Source organism: Pipistrellus hanaki, assembly GCF_964339955.1.
Source record: "Pipistrellus hanaki genome assembly, chromosome: 14".
Lineage (NCBI taxonomy): Eukaryota > Metazoa > Chordata > Mammalia > Chiroptera > Vespertilionidae > Pipistrellus > Pipistrellus hanaki.
In genome coordinates, this window is record NC_140516.1 from 46,753,268 (window position 1) to 46,777,473 (window position 24,206).

The following is a 24,206-nucleotide window of genomic DNA, read 5'->3' on the forward strand; positions in this document are numbered from 1 at the left end:
TCTGCCCACCATGCTGGCCTCTCAGAGGAAAAGAACTTCAGACCAAACACACAGTGCCTGGGCCGAGGGCAGCAGGGGAGCGTGAAGACAGAGCCTCCGACCCAGCTCCGAGGGCCTGCCAGTCTCATCCCAGGCCCTTCTCTGTGGGGCCAACAGCGCCCCCTGCAGTCCATTCCCACAACCAGGGCCCTCTTTTCTTCCACCTGCAAACTGCTTTATGCTCTCAAAGGCTGTCGCTCACAAGGGAAGGGGGTAGGAAGGAGACAGCGAGAGGACCCGAGTCCAGCTGCCCGGAAGAGAAGGCCACAACCCTCTCTTCCTTCCGGAACCTTGGGGCCTGTGTTCAAGAACTCCTACATGGCCCGGCCGGCGTGGCTCAGTGGCTGAGTGTCCACCTATGAACCTGGAGGGCACGGTTCGATTCCTGGCCAGGGCCCATGCCCGGATGGCAGGCTCGAACCCCAGTGGGGGGCGTGCAGGAGGCAGCCGATCGAGGATCCTTTCTCATCACTGATGTTTCTGTCTCTCCCCCTCCCTTCCTTTCTGGAAAAAAAAAATTATATATATATATATTTTTTTTTTTTCTTTTTTTTAAAGAATTCCTACACCAAGAGACGGAGAACCTACAGGCTGTTACTTCCTGACTCCCAACACTTTTTTGTTGGGACATTTCTGTCCCTTCTTCCGACACATTTCTGTGCTGGATCCCGGCACAGCCAGGCGGGAACACCCAAAGCGCCAGGCCCTTGCACCAGCTCGCTGTGGGCCATCCTGACCCTCCTGGCAGGCGGCGGGGTCTGCTGCAGGTCTCAGCTCCCCTCCTGAGCAGAGGCTCAATGTCTGGCCAGTTCTCAGCTTCAGCCATGCCCGCTGGTAAGAGCAGCCCGGGCTGTCCTCGCTGCCAGCACCCATCTGTGCAGGAAGCGATTTACCCCTACCCATGTCCCAGCCCCGGCCCCGGCCCCGGGACGTACCATTGAGGGACACGTCGTATGGCTCAGCCTCTTCATAGTAACCCTCTGGAGACTCGATCTTTGGGATGGAGGGCTGTTTCCGTTCTGGAATCTGTGGGATGAACGAATAAGACATTTTTCAGGTACGATACCATGGCGACAACGCGGAATTAACCCTTTGGGTGGAAAGAGGGGGAGCCCAGAAGAGAAAATGGTCAGTTGGATGTCAAGCAAGTTGGGAAGGAGGCCTCGGACTGCCGGGACCCCGTCCACTGTGTTTGCACTGCCTCCGGTGAGGGCTGTGGGCACACTGCTTTCCCCTGCCGAGACCAGCTCTCTCCCCCCAAGGTGAGGCCAGACCCCCACCGCACACACCAACTATCCTTGCGCACGTGCCACCCGATTCGCAAAGGCCAGAAGGTATCAGGCTGTTGTGGTAGCTAATAGGATATACTTTCAAAAAAGACAAGGTCTGCCTGGCCAGTGTTGCTTGTGGTTGAACATTGACCTACGAACCAGGAGGTCGCCAGTTCGATTCCCGGTCAGGGTACATGCCTGGGTTGCAAGCTCCATCCCCAGTGTGGGGGTGTGCAGGAGACAGCCTGTCCGTGATTTTCTCTCATCATTGATGTCTCTCTCTCTCTCTCTCTCTCTCTCTCTCTCTCTCTCTCTCTCTCTCTTTCTCCTCTCTCTCTCTCTCTCTCTCTCCAAAGTCAATAAAAACATTAAAAACCAAAAATATGACAAGGACTAATCACAGGTCCATGGAGGAAAATGACCAGGTTCCTAAGGACTTAGAAACTTTTACCATAACACGTTCAATCCCTCATTCAGCACATGACGGATGGCTTCCGCCTATTAGCTGCGCAGGACACACTGCTGTGCTCAAGACAGACCTAACTAGACAGGGAGCGTTCACAGTTCTGGATCAATTGCATCGTGAACAGTGCTGTAACAGAGGAGGTCCGGGTTTGGTGGGAACCAGGAGGGTGGGGGGAACATTGAGGACCAAGGAAGGATGCCCGGGGGACAGGACCTTGGAGCTGCGTCTCAAAGACAACCCCGAGGTTCGTATGCGGCATTGGGGTGGAGCACACACAACTGGAAAGAGAGCCACCTCATTGCACTGACACAATGGCCCCCATCAGAGGGCAAAGGAGCAAGAGAGCCTCGTGTCCTGGGGTTAGGGATAAAGAACTATTCATCATCATCATCATCATCATCATGAAGATCACGAACATGGAGTGAAGATGCAGAAGAGATGTGGGTCACAGGAAGGCACCCGGCTCCGCGGGATTTGCCAGAGGTCGGCAGACCTTTTCGGTAACGAGCCAAACAGGAAGCACTTCCGGGGTTTGCAGGGTCTCTGATCTCAGCCCGCCAAGCCAGCTGATGCGGTGCCAGAGCACCCACAAAGGATGCCAAGCTCAGTGAGGGTGGCTGCGCTCCGGGAGAACGGCCGACAGAAAAGCGGGCGGCTGTGGATTTGGCCGATTCTGATAGAGATCATGGCTGATGCTGATGGCCTGGGGTGGCCCGGATGGCCTGGGGTGGCCCTGCACTTCCGAGCAACCTGCCCCAGAGAGCATGGGGGGAGGTTCAGGGCGGGGGAGATGGGGAGGTCTGGTGCACTGGCCAGGCCAGGTTCCCAGGCTGGCGGCGGTGATGTCCATTATGCAGTTTCCGCCCACCCAGAGCAGCTCACTTAAAACCAAGGGATGCGAGTTCGGGCCTCTGGAGGGAGGTGGGTGGAGGTGTCAGCGCACATCTGCTTCTCCCGCAGCGACCACAGCCCCTGGCGGTGCAGCCGGTGGCCTGAAGTGCCACAGCGGCCTGAGTCACCGGCCACACCCACGAGGTTGCTCTTCTAGACCCTGGCTGACCGTTCCATCGCCTCTGTCCCGGGTCTGCTGTGCACTGACTCTGGGGTGGGGAATGGAGGGGGAACCGGCCACCGGAAAGAGAATCAGGACATCCTGAGCCTGGGACAGAGGCCATCCTCCTGGCCCGGCCACGGGCACGGGGGACCCCAAAGCCTGGGCAGACTCCAGCTTCTACCACAGCCACTCGCAAGCCTGGGGCCGGACAAGCCACCGCGGCTCCCTGAGGCTCTGGGGTCAGGGTAGGAAGGGCGAGGCTTTCTCTGTCTGAAGAAGAGGGGTCCAGAGTCACTCCAAGCTCATGCTCCCAAACTGCTGCTGCTGCTCAGGTCCTCCCCCCCCTCCTCCTCTTCCCCCTTCTTCCTCCTCCTCCCCCTTCACCTCTAACCCCTTCCTTCTATTTGTCCTCCTCCTCCCCCCTCCTTCTCCCCCCTCTCCTCTTCCTTCACCTCTATCCTCTTCCTTCTTCTATTTTTCCTCCTCCTCCCCCCTCCTCCTCCCCCCTCTCCTCCTCCTTCACCTCTAACCCCTTCCTTCTTCTATTTGTCCTCCTCCTCCTCCCCTTACTCCTCCCCCCTCTCCTCCTCCTTCACCTCTAACCCTTTCCTTCTTCTATTTGTCCTTCCCCTCCCCCCTCCTTCTCCTCCTCCCTCAGAGCCACAGCTGCTCCCCACTCTGCCCTGACGCCATTCCTCTGGGGGCCTCAGAGTAAGAGTTATGGCTCCTTGAGCCAGACCTGGCAGAGAGGCAGCCTGAGGGAGAGCAGGCGTGTGCGTGCGCGTGTGTGCAGGGCGGGGTAAGCACCCCGACTCCGCTGGCCACCCCCTTTCTCACCGCACACCCAGCAGCTCCCGGGGGTGGGGTGGGGGCCCAGGACAGACCTGGGGGAGACCAGCACCCCTTGTCCTTCTCAGCAGAGAAATTCCACGAGGAGGGAGGACCATGGGCCAGCTGCTCGCTGGACGTCTCCCCGGGGCCGGGAGCATGTCCGCTGGAGCTGTTCCCGCAGTCTGAGGGCCACCGACGGCGTTCTTCTTGTGTGGCGGTATCGCCCCGACCCCGAAGCCATGTTTCTCTCTGGCACCGACAGAGCCTCCCTGGGCCCTGCCTCTCACACCCCAGAGCCCCAGGCGACAGGAGGAAGAGCTGAAGCCCGTGCCAGAGCCTCCGGGCCAGGGTCCGACTGGTTTATAGCTCCATGTCCATGGCATCGCACAGTTTCCTGCTGGTGCTGACCTCCCGAAACCCCTGCTCCATGGGCATCGTCTCCCCTCATCCCTGGGGAAGCCTCCCCAGCCAGACCCTCCAGAGGAAAGAGCCCCGGTTCTTCCAGCTCTGGCTCTGCCACGTGGAGGCCGTGTGACATCCAGGCCACAGACACCTGCTGGTTCCCCGCTCCTCAGCCATAAAGTATCAGCACTACCACTTCCCTCCCCAGATACTAACGCAGGATGCCTCACCAGCTCAGGCCGCGGAGGAAGACAACCTCATGGAGAGAGGTGTCCACGTTCTGTTCATTTCAACACCAGGAAACAAGCGCCAGAGACCTTATAACTTGCTCAAGGTCAAAGCGCTAGTCCCTGGCTGAGCTGGGGCCTGAACCCAGGCCTACGGTTCCATAAATCCACCCTTCACCCATCATCCATCCTTCCTTCCATCCATCCATCCATCCATCCAGTGTGTGTGGCTCACTGTGTGCAGACACGGGACATTAAACACTGAGCAGGAGCTAGTATCTGGCCAGAGAGGCACATTTCAAGGTGGCAGTGCCGAGGAGGCGGTAAGTGGACAGTGGGACGGACAGTAGCTGGGGTGGAACGGAGGTGGGATGCCTGAGGTCGGCAGGCCAGGGGAAGTTGGTCTGAGAATGTCTAAGAGGTGAGGAGGCAGCCACCATCGAAGAGCCAGGCGAGGAGGTGCCACGTCCCCGAGGCAGGACCGACCATGTGGCACATGCGCAGAACCTGGGGATGCAGCTGGGCCGCGCTGGGCAGGCCCTGGGGTCGTGCTAGGAAAGGTGGATGTTTTCCCTAAGTTCAGTGAGAGCTACTGGCTGACTCCAAGCAGGATGCGCAGCGTGACGTGACGCGCCATTCTAAAAGCCCCCGGCGGCCTGAGCTGGCAGCCACAGCTGGACGTGGCTCCACGTGGCGCTGGGTAAAGAGCCTGACGTGGCCTCGGACACATGGTGGCGCTTGCTAAAGGGGCTCTCCCTCATCTCCCCCTTCCACGCCCTGAGCATCCCAGGACTGTGGTCCTGAGCAAATGACGTCCCCTGCAGGCAGGCTTACTGCGGCCCTGCCTCTCCCAGCGCCTGACACACAGTAGATACGCAGAAAAGGCCAGACCTTGGACGGAGGGACACTGTGAAAACAACTGGAGGTTCACGGGGCCCAAGGCAGGGAAATCAGGGGTCTCGGGCCCACACTTACGGTCTTGGGGGGCGGGAGGTCCGGGAGACTCTTCTGCGGGGCCGTGGTGTGCTGGCGGGGCTCCCCGTTGGCCAGCGGGCTCTGTTCCTCGGGCGCTGTGGGCAGCAAGCAGAAGCTCCGGTGAGGGGTGCCAGCCTCCGGCCTCCCCACAGGCCCTCATTACCCAGGAACGCCTGCTCACATGTGCCCGCGGGTGCTATTTGGGCAGGTGTTAATTACCCAGGGGCTGGGGCCAAGGCCGTTTTCCCTCCAGGAATAGGGCACGGCGGTGAACCCCGCCACAGATGCCTCAGGAGGAGCTGGTTTGGGGTCTGGCAGGCTCTGTAAGCCCGCCTCCAACCGCCCCGTGTCAAAAACGGCCTCGCCACAGAGCCCCAGCGCCCAGGGGAGCTGCCCTGTGGTCGCTATATTAAGCCACGCTCGGCTCCGACCCTGTGATTAGGGCTCTTTCCTTCCCCCAGTTTAGCGGGAAGGCCAGCGGCCCTGGGTCCTTGCTGGTGGATGCTGCTGAGCCCAGGCCTCGCCACGGGGCAGGAGATGGAAGCGCCACACTGAAGATCCTGACCATCAACACCCCCTGCCCCCCTGTGCTTTGGAGGGAAAGGCACCCACGGCTCTTCGGGGTCTGACCATTTTGGCCGGCGGCCCAGGCAGCCAGGGCAGACAGGCGCAGGCAGACCTGACGTCGGGGCTTCGGTGGCTGATGTTTGGGGCCAAGATCTGAACAGGACGGAGGGCTCTGGGTGCTGTGTGTCTGCCTCTCTCTGAGCCTCTGGGAAACAGGAGTTGGGAAACGGGCTTCTAACCCTCCCCTGCCTACCACGAGGCAGCCTACAACCCTCCGGATCCCCCTGGGCTCTGCCAGCTCTACTCCCGAGGTTTTCAAAGGAAAGTAGGGAGGAGACCTGGGCAGAGACTAAGACGGCCCGGAAGACATCCTGTGTCCTACCTGCCCAAGAGAACACCTGGGGAAAAGCCTTTAATATTAAGGCAGTTGCTGACATCAAAATTTCCCACCCCTCCCCGACACACACATAAAATCCAGACTTCTATCAAAGGACATAAAGCCGGAACCGTGGGGTCAGCACCATCCACGGCTGCCTTCCGAAAGCATCTGAATTATAACTTCCTATTCCTGGGACAGTGCTGGGAAGAGCTGAGAGGTTTCAGGAACGGGTTCCTTAACCACAAGGGGGACGCGAGACCTTTAAGAGGCAAGGAGGTGGCCCGGTGCAGCCTCCCAAAATACATCAACCCAAAATACACCAACCAAAATGTGACTCTCCAAAATATCTCTCCCGGGCCCGTCTGTGGTGCTGGCTGGGAGGACGGAGAGCTGGGACGGGACCAAGGCTCACACCTCCCCCCCTCCCGGGAGCTGGCCAGGCCGTGGGCAGCCCCAGCCCCGTACCTTTGTCTTGGGACTCGGCATCCTGTGGCTTGTGGACTGTCACTTTGTTCATGTAAATGTACTCCTCGTCAGAACCTGCAGGGGGAGGATGGAAGTTCGTGTGATTCCGTGAAGGGAAAGGGCTTCCAGAGAGAAACGGTGTCCCTTAGTGACACTGCCATCTGCTTGGATTCCAGGAAAGACTCACAGTATTTTGAGTTGACCAAAAGAGTCCAACGTAAACAAAGAAATGCCAGGTTGCCGACTGTTCGTTTGCAGTTAGGGTACAGACATCTCAAGGGGAAAGGCTCCCCACATCTCAACCATTTGGACCTCATATTCCATTCACCAGAGATTGCTCTGGGCTTCCTAGCGTTTCATTTACACTGCAGAATGGTTCCTATCAGTCCCTCTCACTCTAGTCTGAATTACTTGCCTGGGCTAACCAGAACAAGATAGGTCACATTGAGGATCTGAAAGTTTAGCTCCCAGGCCTCTAGGTGGGGTGCCAATGTGGGGGGGGAGGGGGGCTGAGAAATCCAAAACGTGACTCGGGTTTAGAGAGGTGTACATGTGCGGTGAATTGGCAATGGAGCACTTCCAGCCACTGCTCTACCCTGGAGATTGTACCTTGCAGCAGCTTATCCCTTCTCCTTCAGAGTAATGTCTATGCAGGCTGTCACTCTCCCAGTGCCTGCCTGGGCCGAGAAAGGCTAGTCTCCCAGCACTTGCTCAGTTGCTAACACCCAAGGACTCTTTTTTCCAGCGCCTGCAGAGAAAGCTCGTCCTAGTGTTTCTCTTCTCACAAACCCTCCTGCATGTCTTTCGAGGCCCTCAATTTGCATTTCCTAGAGACGTGTGGCTGACAGATTCCAGTGGTTGGAGACCCTGTGACCGAGCCAAGGAACCCAATCCAAACCCCTGGCAAAGGAGGCAGTTCCATGCCAGTCAGTTCCTCACCACAGACCGCGCGGACTCGAGCCAACAGGCCTGCGGAAACAGCCCTGAGAACTCAGAGGCGCAGGAGGAGGATGCACCAGATGCGTCCTCCACCGTGGGTCCGTGGATTGCCAGCTCGGTGCCCAGCCGCGCCAGGACCAGTCAGCCACACGACCCTGTCCCAAGGGCTGTAGGAGCTCCTGGAGGGAACTAGGAGGCCCCAACACAGGGAGCTATAGCCGGCCTGTCTGCACCTTCCGAGCTCCAGAGGGCTGAGCCAGTACCTTCTGCAGAGCGCGCGCAGGGGAAAGGACTCCGCAGGAGGAGGCCGGAGAGGCTTGGCCATGGACAGTGTAATTCTGGGCAAAACACCTCACCAGTGTGGCCTTGGTTTTCTTGTCCGCATCGTATGGAAAGCAATGGTGATGAAATATGGCCTCTTTCTACTTAACTGTGAAGCTCAAGAGTACAAATCCCAAATAGGAGGAAATTTGAAAAAGGAAGGTCATCTTCTCACTGACAAAGATTAAAAATGGCAGCCTAGCCCGGCTGGTGTGACTCGGTGGTTGAGTGTTGACCTATGAACCAGGAGGTCATGGCTCGATTCCCGGTCAGGGCACATGCCCAGGTTGCGGGCTTGATCTCCAGTGTGGGGTGTGCAGGAGGCAGCTGACCAATGATTCTCTCTCACCACTGATATTTCTATCTCTCTCCTTCTCTCTGAAATAAATTATATATACATATATATATATGTGTGTGTGTATATATATACACACATACATATATATATATATATATATATATATATATATGGCAGCCCAAAATATGGGCACTCACAGTCTCAATAATGGGGAAATAGTGAAACAAACCATGGCACATCAACACACACAGCAGCATGTTGCCTGTAACCATAAACGGATTACTGAATGGCGTGGGCATCGGCACAGCCACTGGGAAGTGATTTCAGAGGATGATTTAATTATACGTCTTCCTATTCTTTGACCCAGCATTTACAACGCCAGGAATTTCTCCTGTAGACCAACTGCAGCATGTAAACATACTCTTACCTGAGGACGTTCATTGCAATACTGTATGAGGTTTCTTAAAAAAACAAAAACAAAAAAAAAAAACCAAAAAAAAAAAAACACACACACACAAACAAAAAAAGAAAAACTTAAATGCTCGCCAACAGGAGACCATTTGAATAATACTGTTCATCCATGATGCTACCCAACAGTGAAGAATGAAGTAGTCTATGCCTGCTGTTGATAGAGACAGCCAAGATGAAAGTTAAAGGGCCCCATTTCAGAAGAGAAAAACCATGTGGACTGCCAGCGCGTGGAAATGCGCACCGACAGCGATTATAAATGCAAAGACACTGTCGGGCCAAATACAGAGGGGGGTCCCCACCACAGGATACCCGGGGGACCCTGATAAAGATCACAACAGGAATCTAAGGACATAAATCATGCCGAATGTTCATTTTGCATTCCTTTCTTTCTCTCTCTTTTTTTTTTTTTTTTTTTTCATCTTGTTGACTACGCCCACACTGCCACACGAAGAAATAAAAGGCAAAATACTGTTATTGTTTTAACTGATGGCCTTCTGAGCAGGTGCTTCCTCTGAGAGGGAGACTCGTAAGCTCCAGAGAAAACTTGCAAAGCCCACCCCCAGGGCTGCGTGACTCCCACTTCGGGCACCTGTGGGCCGTGGTCCACCGGGTCCTTATTCGCAGAGGACCATCCAGGTTGGCAAGAATGAGGCTCCCACACCGCCTACAATCCTGGGAAGAGCCCAGGGAACGGGGCCCATACAGAGGAGGCTGCTGAGCTGTCCCCGTGGCTGGGGAGCAGCTGCCTGAGGAGGGAGGACACTCCTTCATTCCCAGACCTGCACTCAACACCAGCGCTGATCTAGGTGCGGGGACACTGGACACTGTCTCTGCCTCCAGGAACCCAACAGTCTGTGCTTCCTGGGGGAGGGAGCATGCCTGTAGAGGGGGGTCCTTCCCCGGGAATGGGGTGACAGGTGGGGAGGAGAGATATGGACCCTCTTTAAAAAAAAAATATTTTATTGATTTATTTTACAGAGAGGAAGGGAGAGAGATAGTTAGAAACATAGATGAGAGAGAGCTGCCTCTTGCACACCCCCCAACTGAGGATGTGCCCACAACCAATGTACATGCTCTTGATAGGAATCGAACCTGGGACCCCTCAGTCCACAGGCTGACACTTTATCCACTGAGCCAAACTGGTTTCGGCAAGACATGGATCTTCTTTGCTGCAGGTGGATAGACAGAACATCTGAAGCTCTTCCTTGCAGAGGGGCAACCCTGAAACTTCCCTATAGTGCCTGAGTGGATGCTGGGGAGGGCTGGGGCCCTCCCTGGTGAAGGCAGGAACAAACAGCAGGCCCCCATACATAGACCTTGCCATGCAAACAAAAAGCAAAGTTAGTAGAGAATTGGTGTGGCAATAAGAAAGCAAAAGATGAAAAAAAAAAAAAAAAACCCAAATGGAAAATTCCATCTGAAAAGTGTCAAACCCACGAGAAACAGCTCAGCCAGCGTCGGCCCCAGGCTGTCTTGGCGATCAGCCGCCTCTACCTCCACGCTCCATCAGCCTGAGCTCATTTTCTGAAGAAAGTACGGTGAGGCTGAGAGCAAGACGGGTGCTGTAGTTTTGGGGTGCTTTGGATTCTGCCCTGTGCGATCCAGGTTCATCTGACACCGCGGGGCTGGAGGAGAGCACAGTGGTAGGCGCACCTGCCCAGGCCCTGCTCGGGCACCAGGGCCACCGGGCTCAGCAAGTGACTTCCCAAGCCTTGGTTCCCTTATTGGTAAGATGGGGACGATGACAACTCCTTCACTGACTTGGGAAGGGAAGTGGATGACAGAGACCATGTTATTTTATATGCTGAGCCCAGTGCTGGGACCCGGTCAATCCACAACAAATGTCAGCGGCCGGTACAGCCACTCTGTGGTCAAAAGGATGCGGCAAGGGGACCAGAGGGAAGTTCTCAGGGGCTATTAGTAGTGACTGTCACAACCTTAAGACTAGAAGTGGCTGCTATGGGCGTCGGTGAGGCCGTGCACGTGTATTGTTAGCAGCCGGGGTGGCACTCTGGGGTGCGTCACACTGGGAGGCCATGACCGGACATCAGCAGCCTCCTGCAGGCCTGCGAGCTGCAGAGACCAAGTGAGAACACAAAGATCAAGTGTGAAACCAAGGCCACCTACTGCAAGGGCCACAGTTACACCAATACGGGGACCCCCTCCTCCCGGGGGATCTGCGAGAGGGGTTAGAGCCAACTACCAGGGTTCAGACTTCATCACAAAGGTGCTTTCCAGTTCCCACAGAGATTCTTCATCTCTGCACATTCTCAGGTCAGAGCGATGGGCTGGAAAGTGTGCTGTTTCAAGGATCCGCTGAGGGCCCTAGCCAGGTAGCTCAGTGAATGGAGCAGCAGCCTTTGGACTGAAGGGTCCAGGGTTCAATTCCAGTCAAGGACATATGCCTGGGTTGTGGGTTCTATCCCCAGTAGGGAGTGTGCAGGAGGCAGCCGATCAGTGATTCTCTCTTATCATTGATGTTTCTCTCTCCCTTCCTTTCTGAAATCAATAAAAAATCCTATATAATAAAAGGCTAATATGCAAATCAACTGAACAGCGGAATGACCGGTTGCTATGACATGCACTGACCACCAGCCTGTGGGGAGCAGGCCCAAGCCAGCAGTCATCCCCCAAGGGCTCCCGCACTGCAAGAGGGCACAGGCCGGGCTGAGGGACCCCCCACCCCACTGTCAGTGGACAAATTTCATGCACTGGGCCTCTAGTAATAGTAATAAAGGATCCACTGATGCTCAGCCAGTGACTGAGCATCAACTTATGGACCAGAAGGTCACAGTTCGATTCCCAGTCAGGACACATGCCAAGTTTGCGGGCTCAATCCCCAGTGTGGGGCATGCAGGAGACAGCCGATCAGTGATTCTCTCTCATCACTGAAGTCTCCGTCTCTCTCTCTCTCCCTCTGCCTTCCTCTCTGAAATCAATAACAAAACAAAAAAATCAAAATTACATAAATAAAAGATTCCGCTGACGAATCCTCTCGCGGATGACTCATGCCTCTCTACCTCACCTGCTCTGTGATGTGGCTTTCCCATCTGCCGTTCCCACCTTTGATGTGGGGCTGACCAGCACTCGGGCAGGCTGGCAGACGCTCACTACAAAGCCAGGAGCCTGGGAACGGGGGGCTGGCCCGGAGCCCAAAGACCAGCAGCTCAAGGAGAACGCCAGGCGGGGGGAGCCAGGATTGTTTCACCGAGAGAGAAGGCTGCCGGGCAGGTAGCAGCATGTGCAGCTTTACAATGACTCTGTTACTCAGAGAACAGAAACTAGTTCCACCGGGAACAAAGGAGAGGAAGCGGGGCCTTGGCCTGTGGCCCGGCAGGTTCAGGTTGGCCGCAGGGAGAGCTTCCTGACTCTGACGGCCGGAGCAGGTGCACGCCCCCTGCCCGGCACGAATGGAGGCTGCTCCTGCCGAGAGGCAGATGGAGGACAGGCCCCCTGATGGCCCCTGACTGTCCCCGCCCATCACTTCCGATCCTCAAGCATCCGAGATAAAAATAAACTCTGCTCAACTGCTGTGACTTCACACGAAGGCTTTTCTATTTTAAAAAAAAAATAATAATAAATCGGAATGGGTTAGAAACAAAACCATGTGTCCGTAAGAAAACGCGGCCAAGGATGTTCAGAGCGGCCTTTTTCATAATGTGTGACACCGGAATGCCCGCCCCCGAGTGAGTGGAGCAGCAGATGGTGGCATCGTGGCAGAAGGAAACACTCCTCAGCAGTAAGAGGAAGAAACCACTGCCCCGCCCCACCACGTGGGTGAACCTCCTGAGCGAAAGAGGCCAGACATGACGTGCACGCTCTACCATGCCATCCACGTGAAGCTCAAGGGCGGGCAACGCTGTCTACGGTGGGAGAAACCCGGACCGTGGTTGCCATGGGGAGGGGTTCCCTGGGAAGGGGCAAGAAAGAACTTTCTGGAATGACAGAAATATTCTGTGCCTTGTTTTGGGTGGTAGGGACACAGACAGTAGACAACTGTCAAAACTCAACCAATTGCACACTCATGATCTGTGTACTTGCTTGCGTGTGAACACAGACCTCAGTAAAAAAAAAAAACAAAAAAAACCTATGAACTCAGCGTTCTGTGATTTACAGATTCTTAAAACTGTGTTTTCCCATTTTTTTCTTGGGCTGTTATGACACATGGCAAGTTATTTCAAGTCTCCTGGCCTCACCCTTAATGGTTTGGCTCAGTGGATAGAGCGTCAGCCTGCAGACTGAAGGGTCCCAGGTTCGATTCCGTTCAAGGGCATGTACCGTGGTTGCGGGCATATCCCCAGTAGGGGGTGTGCAGAAGGCAGCTGATCAATGTCTCTAACTCTCCCTCTCCCTTTCTCTCTGTAAAAAAATCAATAAAATGTATATATTTTAAAAAAGTCTCCTGGCCTCAGTTTTCTGTCAACACAGCCAACCTCAGAGGGCTGTCTTGAAGATGAAACAAGTTAATAACGTGGGCACGTAGGAAGCCCTCAATGAGGCCTCGGCTATTATTACAAGAGTTGACGATCCCTTCTCCACTTCCAACCAGTAAGGAAAAGTGCTTTGGAAACGCGCTGTTGAAAACCTCACTCATGGCTGATGTGTTGAGTGGTTGGAGATTTCTGGGCTCCCATTCAAGTCCCATCCCTCCCACACTATTGTTATGGGCCGGCCTGTGTTTCCTCGGAATGCATATGCTAAACCCTAGCCTTCAGGAGCTCAGAGGAGAGGTCCTTGGAGAAGGGGTCTTTAAAGAGGTGATTCATATTAAAGGAGGCCACTGGCCTGGGCCCGAATCTAGTGTGACCTCATTGGAAGGGAGATTTGGACACAGACAGGCATAAAGACCCGGGGAGGACACAGCCATGCACAAGCCAAGGAGCGAGGCCTCCAAAGGAACCAAATCTGGAGACACGTCGCTCTCGGGGTGCTGGTCTCCAGGTCTGCAAGGTAGTATATGTCTGCTGTGTGAGCCACCCAGCCTGTGGAATTTCACTATGATAGTCCACGTCAGTACAACCACCATCGGTCCCTTCCCAGGGGCCTCTCCCCGCCCAGGCCGCACTCACTGCTGCTTTTGATGTACAGGCGGAGGCGCTCGGCCAGGCCACTCTTCCTCTCCGCGGCCGTGCTGCTCAGGCTCTCCTGGTCCAGGATCTTGAGGAAGTCCTCCAGCTCCGTCAGCAGCTGCTCCAGCGCTAGAGAAGAGGACAGAAGAAGCCTTTACCATGGCTGCCTTCTTAAAGGCCTAACTCTGACATCCCTCTCCGCCCCCTCTTGTCCCCGGGCCCTGTAGCATCTCACCATGAACTCTCTGGTCCCAAGGAGAGGGGGTTAGGGTAATGCCTGGCAGCTTGTGGGATGCCCAGTGCCAGGGTCTCAGGGAGAGGAAATCAGGCCCTCAGCCAACAATGCAGGTCTAACATTTGCTGGCGTGATGGTAGCCGAGATGGCCCAAGCAAGCCCGTAAGGCCATGAGAATGTGGAGACAGAATTTCTTCCTTGATAAAAGCCAATTGAAGTAGCTCAGCATCACTAAAACCCGTTTGGCTCAGGGGGTGGAACATCAGCCTGCGGACTGAAGGGTCCCAGGTTTGATTCCAGTCAAGGGCATGTACCTTGGTTGCGGACACATCCCCGGTAGGGAGTGTGCAGGAGGCAGCTGGTTGATGTTTCTCTCTCACCGATGTTTCTATCTCTCTATTCCTTTCTCTTCCTCTCTGTAAAAAAATCAATAAAATATATAAAGTAGCTCAGCATCCAGAGAATTGGAACACAGATCAAACCCACAACCATCAAAAGAAGTACTATGGTTAACCAGTTGTTCGTTCTTTCTCCAAGGATGGGAAAACACAGAATCACTCCAAGGAGATGACGCAGTGATCCCGCCGTCTTTGCAGAAATATGGATGGCCCATCAAACGCCATGCTTGAGCAAATAAAACCTTCCCGAGTTTCTTCAGTGATTGGGCCACCTTAGTCATCGCCAAGTCCAGCATCGCCCCCAGGGAGAGCCCTGGGCCCACGGATTCCCATTATCAGTACGTCTCCCCCAAGGATCACCGCCATCGAAGCACTCATCTCCCAGCTGCAAGCCCCTTGCAGAAGTGCTAGTACAGAGGGTGGAATTCTAGGAGCAGGACGTTCACCAGTGTTGTTGTAGTCACCATTATTAGTATCTAAATCTCCACTAAGAAGAGGGTGGCCTATCTGGTATGGCTTAGTGGTTGAGCTTCGACCTATGAACCAGGTCATGGTTCAGTTCCCAGCCAGGGCACATGCCTGGGTGTGGGCTCATCCCTGGTAGGGGGCATGCAGGAGGCAGCCCATCAATGATTCTTACTCATGCATCACTGATTCTTCTCTCCCTCCACCGCTCTGAAATCAATAAAAAAAAAATGTATTTTAAAAAAAGAAGGCATTGAATTTGCTGATGGGTTCACCCTCTTTTGCATCTGCTGACGGGTTCATCCTCTTGGCTCTTCCTGCCTGCCTGGCTCTCCAGAACATGCTCATTCATGGACGCCAGCTCCTTGAGGGCCTAAAAATGCTTTCCAACCACTGGAATGACCTGGAGAGCTTTTACAAATCCGGATGTCCCCCCGCCGCCGGCATGGCTCAGTGGTTGAAGTGTCGACCTATGAGCCAGGAGGTCACGGTTCAATTCCTGGTCAGGGTACAGGCCCAGGTTGTAGGCATGATCCCCAATCTGGGGCATGCAGAAGGCAGCTGATCAATGATTCTAGCTCATTTTTGATGTTTTTTTCTCTCTCTCCCTCTCTGAAATCAATAAAAAAATATATATATATTTTTAAATCCAGAGGCCCAAGCCCACCCCAGATTGATGAACAGAATCTCTGAGAGTTGGAACCCAGGGGTCAACAGTTCTCCAACCTCCGCACACAATTGCCATGTTGCAGCTAGCGGAGAACCACAGGTCCAAACCCAGTGCCGGGACCACAGCGGAGGACCCTGCTCCCCATGACAGCAGCAGTAAGTCCAAACTGGCCCTCCATCGCCTGCTGTGGGGACTCTGAGGTACATGTAACCAAGGTACATGCCCTTGACTGGAATTGAACCTGGGACCTTTCAGTCCACAGGCTGATGCTCTACCACTGAGCCAAACCAGTTTCGGCTAGTTGACAACTCTAAGAAGCAAGCATCAGTCTGTTTTGCAGACATGAACCGAGCCGTCCCAAGAGGGCCCATGGCAGAAAAGGTACCAGCAGAGCTTCCCAAGCCCACCAATGAGTAAAATCGGGTGAGACCCCACAGCATGGCCTAAACTCACTGGAAAATTATAAAGCAGAGCCAGGGGAGAGCCAAGTGGGAAACACCAGCTTCGAGCATGATCGGAGATGAGACCAGAACACGGCCCCCAGCCTGGGAGGCTTCCGGGAAGAGGTGGCGGGAGGGCCAGGCGGTGGGTGATTTCCTGGTTTGGTCTTGCACAGCTATTCATGAGCTTCCTGCTGCATTTCAAGAAGTCAACCCGGGACACACAAAGGATGAATGCGAGGACTCTGACCCGGAGCCTTGAACTTGACTACAGGAGAGAAGCAAAAGCGAAAGGGCCTGGCAAAGCCGTGGGGGTCTCGGCTGCCTTTTTCCTGACCCCCTGAACTTCAAACTGTTCTGCTGTTGGGGGAAAAAAAAAGGTGCCCAAACGGAAAGCGTCTCTTCTCTTCCACATCCTCCACTCTTCCCCCAAAGCTGCCCGATTCCTGGAAAACAGCCTGTGTTTATCTGCACATCAGCAAGTGCGGACTGAGGCAAAGGGAAGCGCGCTGTGCCCTGGGGAGACAGATGTGGCCCAGATGGGTGCCCAGCCCTCCCAGGGGCCCTCTGAGTGGAGAGCGGGCAGGAAACAGGCAGGGAGAAGACAGAAGCTCTCAGGGATGTCTCCAGGGATCAGGAACGCACCCAGGGAGGAGAGACGAACGGTGGGGTTAGGGGGACAGGAGCTTCTAGGCTGGCCACGGAGGCATGAGGAGGGCTCACCCGCACGAGGCAGAGGCACGTCAGGAAAGGAGGGTGAGGTGCTCAGAAGAGCGTTGGGGAAGCCACACCAGCTGTGTCTCGGGGGCCCGAGGAGCATGGGGCAGGGAGCATGGGGCCTCCGGGGGGAGAAGGTGGTCTCTGAGGCCACAGATACAGAGCACGGAGCTGTTCTGCTAGCCAGTTAGTATCGAGCGCCGCAGGGCCTCTGGGCAATGCCATGGGGAAGGCCGGGGAGCACTGCCCTTCAAGCGGGCCAGGGACAGACTAACTCTGCGGATAGGGGGCACAGGGGAAGGGGACCAGGGAGCCAGGAGCGGAGGCAGGGAGGCCAGCGAGATGACTGCTGGCAACGGTGAGGCCATGTACCACCCTGCGCCCCCACCCCCTCCCATCCCACCAACCACTGCGCGGGCACACTGTGGCATCGGGCGCCTGAGGCTGACCGGTGACCCAGCTCGGTCACGTCCGCGGTTAGGAGCCGCACTGGGGCTCACGTGCTGCCCGCCATCTGGGGAGGGTCTGTGTGGATCAGGGCGTCTGGGTCCTGCATCCCACCACAGTCCACAAGGCGGGGAGGTGGCGGAGGGGCCGGACTCCAGATAGGACAGGCAGAGCCATGGGACCTGGTGATTATTCCATCCGACGGAGGGACCGTGAGAGAAGACGCCCCTGGGTGACTGAGAGACGCCGAACGCCATCAGACACACAGGGGACACGGCCTGACCTGGTAGCTGTGGTCCCCGGCCAATCAGGGAACAGAGGCGCCAGGCAGGTAGGTGGGGGGAGCAGACACCCTCCTTTTCCTCAAAAGCGGCTCGGTAAACAGTAAGCAGCAGCATTCCAGAAACTCAGGACCAGGAACCAGAGTCCCCAAGCCCAGGGTGTCAATTCCCTCCTCTCTGGATCTGCACCCAGGTCCCATCTTTCTTTCTTTCTTTCTTTCTTTCTTTCTTTCTTTCTTTCTTTCTTTCTTTCTTTCTTATTTTTTTTAAAATATATTTTATTGATTTTTTACAGAGAGGAAGGGAGAGGGATAGAGAGCTAGAAACATCAGTGAGAGAGAAACATCAACCAGCTGCCTCCTGCACACCCCCTACCAGGGATGTGCCCACAACCAAGGTACATGCCCTTGACCGGAATCGAACCTGGAACCTTTCAGTCCGCAGGCCGACGCTCTATCCACCGAGCCAAACCGGTTTTGGCAAGGTCCCTTCTGCACAGCATCGCCCGGGACCAGGGGCACCCAGCTCTCTTGCCATCGTTGCCTCTGTGGCTTCCTCACTGTCAAAGCCAGCTGCCCACGGACATGCCTGTGTGAGCCAGGCCTGTGTCTCAGGCCAGGCAGCCGCCCTCTGGTCAAGGGTGGGCCACGGTAGGTTTGGGCCCGTGACAAGGTGCTGAGTGCGACAGGGGCCAGCGATCCTGCTGCCGTCACACCCTGGGGGGCCCAGCGACAGGCTCTTGGAAACAACAACCAACAAAAGCGAGGCCCCAACATGCACCGACCCACTGACATTTTTCAACCCTTGGCGCTGAGGGGCGGCGATCTGATCCCTCGGAGGAATGCGGCTGTTTCATTGAGGCTTTGGAATGCTCAGCCCGCTCCCCACCCCCACCCTTCTCCTTCTGGGCTCTTCCTCAGCGTGCAGGGGAGGGGGAGGGGGAAAGAAGGATGTTGTTCACTCCGGACACTGAAGGCCCTTGTACGGGCTTTGCATCCCGGCTCTGTTGGAGTTCAGAGCTGTCTGCTCGGGGTCTCGCAGATCGTCAATGAGACGGTTGTTCGGGGCTCCCAAGGCCCACGCAGGGCCGGGCGGTTCAACGGCTCATTCACTGCCCTCGGCCCCGGCCAGGCCCTGCCTGCAGCTGACCTCCGCCCCCGGCTTTCCTCTCTGGAGGCTGTCCTGATGCTGGGCCCCGGGGTTCCCAACCCTAACCCTTCCCAGCTGGCCCTTTGAGACTCCCCTACTGCATGCCCTTTGGGGTCTGCCTCCTCCTCCTTAGCACAGGCCTGTGAGATTTACCCATGTCGCTGCATGTGTAAGAAGTTTCCTTGAGCCCGGCCGGCGCATCTCAGTGGTTGACCTTCAAATTATAAACCAGGAGACCATGGTTCGATTCCCAGCTTGGGCCCATGCCTGGGTTGCAGGCTCAGTCCCGTGTGGGGTATGTGAGACAGCTCATTCATGATTCTCTCTCATCACTGATGTTTCTCTCTCTCTCTCTCTCCCCCTTTCCCTTCCTCTCTGACATCAATACAATATATTTTTAAACGCTTCCTTTTAACGGCTATATAGCATTCCATTGTGTGGCCATAGGAAGCCTACGTGTCTCCACACATGCACAGACTTCCTCCGCCAGGAGCTTCTGCACAGCAGGCTCCCGGGCCTCGCCACGGCTGATCACGCTCCTGAGCGTACCTGCTGCTGACTCAGAGGGCATGCCTGCGTCAGACACTCCATGGGTGGCTAGTCAGATCACACAAACAGAGGTCAAGCGGTGCTTCTCCACGGTGGCTGCACCCCAGAATCAGCAGGGAGCTTAAAAAACTCCCCGCCTCCGTGCACTCCCAACAACCCATGTCATTGTCCCGGGCGTGGTCTGGGCCCCGGAGTGCTCAGAGCTTCCAGGCGATCCTAACCTGCAGTCCAATGATGACCACGGAGATAAACCAAGGTGTGATTGTTGCTTCATCAACAGCCCTCTTACTTGATAAAACTTTTAAGATTCCTTAAAAAACAAATTTCTAGCCAAAACCGGTTTGGCTCAGTTGTTAGAGCGTCGGCCTGTGGACCGAAAGGTCCCAGGTTCGATTCCGGTCGGGGGCATGTACCTTGGTTGCGGGCACATCCCCAGTGGGGGGTGTGCAGGAGGCAGCTGATCGATGTTTCTCTCTCATCAATATTTCTAACTCTCTATCCCTCTCTCTTCCTCTCTGTGGAAAATCAATAAAATACATTAAAAATTTTTCCTATAGTGCTTTTAGACCTAATTCTGGTTTGATGTGTACAGCTGCCTAGGTTCACGCCTGTTTAAAATAAAGTCAGGTACACGTGAGTGTATGTTTCACCTCCCTCCCCCCTAATGTCCTGTCCCTTCTGGACAGTAAGGATGTAGACGGCAAGGACCACGATGTCTGTAGGTCCGCACGTCCATGAACTCAGGTCCCGGTTCTCCCTGAACCAAGGGGAGCTCTCACCACTGACAACCGGCATCTAGAAGGTTCGCAGGCCACCCCTGCATCTGTCCTCCAGCCTGTCTGGTCGGGTCAGAAATGTAAACAACTTTCTCCCGGATAAACGCTCCAGGAGTTTTTCTTTATCTCCAACTCCACAAAAAGGCGAGGGGGAGAGGGCTCTGCTTCATTTACCAGCGCTGCGACCCGGGGGTCAGCCTGTCACCATTGCTGCCAGCTCTGTGTTTTCTCACTTCTCCTGGGGTCTCGTCACCTAGAACTTCCCCAACGGGAGGCCGCCCTCCGCATTCCCAGATGAGCTGAGGGGGCGGCGATGGGACAGACGCCTTGCTGCTGCTTGCACTACCAGGAAAACAAACCGAGCTGCTCGGTGCTGACCTCTCCGATGGAACAAACCTCCTCAAGAGCGGAATTCCTCAGAAGGTTAACTCACACAGGAACAGCCGAAGGCTCAAACCAAGCGCAGCGAGGCAGGGGGCCACGGCCTGCCCAGGCCACCTGCACTGGGCCTGGGCCTGCTCAGATGCACCACCTGTCCATTCAGCCTGCAGCACGTGGGCTGTCGTTGGGCAATTCTCCCATTTTACTGATTTCCGTCTGTCCCATGAATGCAAATCCTTTGTCTGCAATGAAATTGAAAGCTCTTCTGATGTGCTTCCCCCGACTGTGGAAATTCTCTGCTGTACTGTACACAAGGCTTAGACACACACACACACACACACACACACACACACACGGAAAGGATCTGAGCAAAGACCTTCACTTATTCCAGGCCCTGCTGGTGGCTTTCCAGACAGCCAAGCCCTCCAGGGCAGCCTGTGGGCAAACAAGGGCAAAGCTGCAACTCGGCTCAGGATGCAAAGCAGGTGCGAAGAGAGTGCCAGACACAAAGGACAAAACAGCTGGTGAGATGGGTAGGCCAGTGGTCGGCAAACTCCTTAGTCAACAGCGCCAAATATCAACAGCACAACGATTGAAAGAGCCACATTTTTGAAACTTAAACTTCTTCTAACGCCACTTCTTCAACATAGACTCGCCCAGGCCGTGGTATTTCATGGAAGAGCCACACTCAAGGGGCCAAAGAGCCGCGTGTGGCTCGCAAGCCACGGTTTGCCGACCACTGGGGTAGGGCGATGGTTAAGGGTCTGCCTAACTAAAATGGCCCTGATTATTAGGAAGAGTGGAGAAGCAGAACTCCCCACACCAAGGAGCAGTTTTAAGAAAGTGGCAGTTCTCTCAACACAACAATAAAGAATTATTTTGAAAATAAAATAAAAAGAAAGCAAGCGGCAGTTCCTGATGGCTGTTTAGCTGGACTAACCCTGCTTCTGCTGATCTGCTTGTCTCTACTGGACGGAAACTGACAACCAGGCCAAGAGCCTATAGAATATCCCTAGATGTGTGCCGGCCAGCATGGCACAGTGGTTGAGCACCGACCTATGAATTAAAAGGCCATGGTTAGATTCCCACTCAGGGCACAAGCCAGGTTTGCAGGCTCAGTCCCCAGTAGGGGGCGTGCAGCCAATCAATGATTCTCTCTCATTGATGTTTCTCTCTCTCCCTCTCCCTTCTTAAAAAAAAAAAAAAAAATCCCTGATGTGAACACCATCATCTTGGAATCAGTTCGTTTATTGGCCTTGCAGAAGTTAGGGTCAATAACGAATGGAAGTCAATTGTTTTGATCTACTTAGCATTCTTCCTCCTTTCCCTGGGTACTAGGAAGACCCATTTCCATATGGTTCAGAGTTAGCTGACCCCACCTTTGCCTAACCCACCCTCCCTCCCTTCCCCCGCCCCCCCCCCTCTCTCTCCCCCTATTTTCAGACAGTGGAAGGAAGGGATGGTGAGGGAGGGGAGAGAGAAAGAGAAACATCAATGTGAGAGAGAGACATCGATTGGTTGCCTCCCACATACACACCCTGACCAAGGCTGGAGATGGAACCTTTAGTGGAGTATGTGCCCTTGACTAGGAATCGAACCCAAGATCCTTCAGTGCATGGGCCAACGCTCTAACCACTGTACAACACAGGCCAGGGCTGGCTCTTTTTTCCAATCTCCTTTCCCTCCTTGGCTCATCTCAAAGGCACTCCTTCCTTCTTATCTCCCATCTCTGCCTCCTCTCTCTCTCTGCTTCCATTTCTCCAGCACCACGGCCCAGCCTCCGACACACCGGAATTGTTTTCAGCCCCTTTTCCTCAGGCATCACCACGCTCTCTAATGCAACACCCACACACACTACACTCCCTCTGAACTATTACCCCCTTGATCCTCAGCCCAGGTTTCAAGAACACCCCAAGGCCCGGTCATCGCTTGAATCCCACTGCCACCCTGGCCCTGTGTAACCACACCAACTGGCCAGCAAGCATTTCCCAGGGGCCGGCTGCACATCTGTCGCCTCTTTGAAGGTGTCCTGAGCACCTTCTCTCTGCCGGGACCAAGCCAAGCAATGCAATGGGAAAGGCAAACAGGCAAGCCCTAGCTCCTCATTTGCATGCATTCCTTGAAATCATAAACTAAGAATGCATGTTGCAAGTCTATTTGCATGCAATGTAGTCCTGTTTCTTTCATTCCCTCCCCTCCACAATGGAGCTACTAAGCAGAGGATGCTTCTTATCATCAGTGACATCTCAGAATCAATCCTTCCTCCATCAGCTCCTCTCCTCCGGTCTCGGTGATTTTCCACGCTGTCCTAGCGAGGGGGGTAGCGGCACTGAATTCCGTCTCTCTGGACAACAGATGACTTTCTAATGTTTTCAAGTCACGGAAATGCTCAAAGGGTGTTTGTGTCAAACCCACACCAGGTTCCCATAGTGTAAGTGGCATTCCCTTTAGGCTTGCCCTCCTGCATCTGGCTAGGCACCGGTTAGGCACCAGTCCTGAGCAGGAGGTCACAGGTTTGGCCAAAGGAGGCAGCAGTGCCGGGCCTGGGTGAAGAGTCCCTGCTTTCAGCCCAGAGCTCAGAATATCCATCCTTTCCATCCACACTGGGCGTGGGGACCCCACCCAGCACCTGCAGGGCAATCCCAGCTCCGAACTACATGCTTGGTTTGGGAGCTGCTTACTCAGAAGCGAGGCTTAATTAGAAAAACCTGGGAATAGAGGCGCCTTCCCACTGGACTGAATTTCACTTGGCAGCAAAGTAAACCAAAAAGACAATGAACTCTAAATTCAGCAACAAGAACGGATAGATTTTATGGTGGGCCAGTTTCTTCCGAATAAACCATGAAGATAGAATTACAGTTCAATGAATGACTAATTATCATAAACAAGATATTACTAATAACAAAAGATAAAGAATACAAATAAAAAGGAGAATACAAATATTGAGAATAAAGTCAGCCAAGTGACCGACAAAGCTTATCACATGGAGCTCTTATAACAAACCTATATGGCAGATGTCAACAGACCTCAGATGAAGAAACAGACTCAGGGGGTTAAGTAAGTTGCCCGAAGTCACATAGCTAGTCAATCCAGATCGGAATTCAAACCGCTCTGACCCCGCCCTCCGTCGCCTTCACTGGCCTCCCTGGCTATGTCTTCTTCCAGGTTCAGATAGCAAAATAACACACAAGGAGACCTTAGAAGGTAAGTCATGTCTGAGGGAATTTTGTTTGCCTAGATCTATATGTAAATATGGAAGAACCCTGCTAGTCTGTTTCAACCCTGCTTATTATAATAATACGAGTTGCCAGTGATTAAATCATATCCCACGAGAACAGTAACACAGTAAAAAGAAAAAAAGAAAAAAAAAAAAAAAGACTTAGGAAATACAGCAAGTGCTGAGACCACTGTTGCATTCAAGTTTCTGGTGTGTGATATCAAGTTGTATAAATGTTTGACAAGTTTACCAGTACATCCGGCGCTTACTTGCTAGTATAATATTTGTTAGGCACGAGTGCCAAAGCGCAGGATGTATCCATTTTATTACCGGCTATAAAATGGCTTTTGGTTTTAAGAAGACTAACTGCCTTCTAGTAAAGCTGGCTAATAAAGAGTAACCCACTACGTGAATGTATTTTGGGAGCCCCATGTATAAACATGCCTTGGACTTAGCATCAGAGCAGCTGGGAAATGGAAAGGGCTGGGAAGGAGGGTATGGAGCACCCATGGACCAACACTGCAGAAGGTGTTCAGCCAAGTCCTCGGGATGTGAAGCGATGGCCCTCGCACCCTGCACAGCAGGCCTGCTCAACCAGAGAGGGGTCACGGGGCGAGTCATATCTGCTGATGGACATGGCTGGCGCGGGATGTTTTCAGCGAAGCCTTCCTCTGGCTCTTAGAAACAGGTTCCAAACAAGTGACCGG

General features: G+C 54.4%; 1 protein-coding gene across 13 annotated transcripts in view; it reads right to left on the reverse strand.

Annotated features, from left to right (window-relative positions):
- The window catches only part of AFAP1L2 (actin filament associated protein 1 like 2), a 72,923-nt gene that overhangs the window by 19,354 nt on the left and 29,363 nt on the right, over positions 1-24,206 (reverse strand). For all 13 annotated transcript variants that reach the window (XM_084903578.1, XM_084903585.1, XM_084903583.1 and 10 more), the window contains 4 exons: positions 13,775-13,903; positions 6,677-6,751; positions 5,266-5,360; positions 975-1,065 (listed from right to left, as the gene is read on the reverse strand). In XM_084903578.1, the coding sequence (XP_084759704.1) occupies positions 975-1,065; positions 5,266-5,360; positions 6,677-6,751; positions 13,775-13,903 (390 nt within the window). The remainder of the gene's footprint in view (positions 1-974; positions 1,066-5,265; positions 5,361-6,676; positions 6,752-13,774; positions 13,904-24,206) is intronic.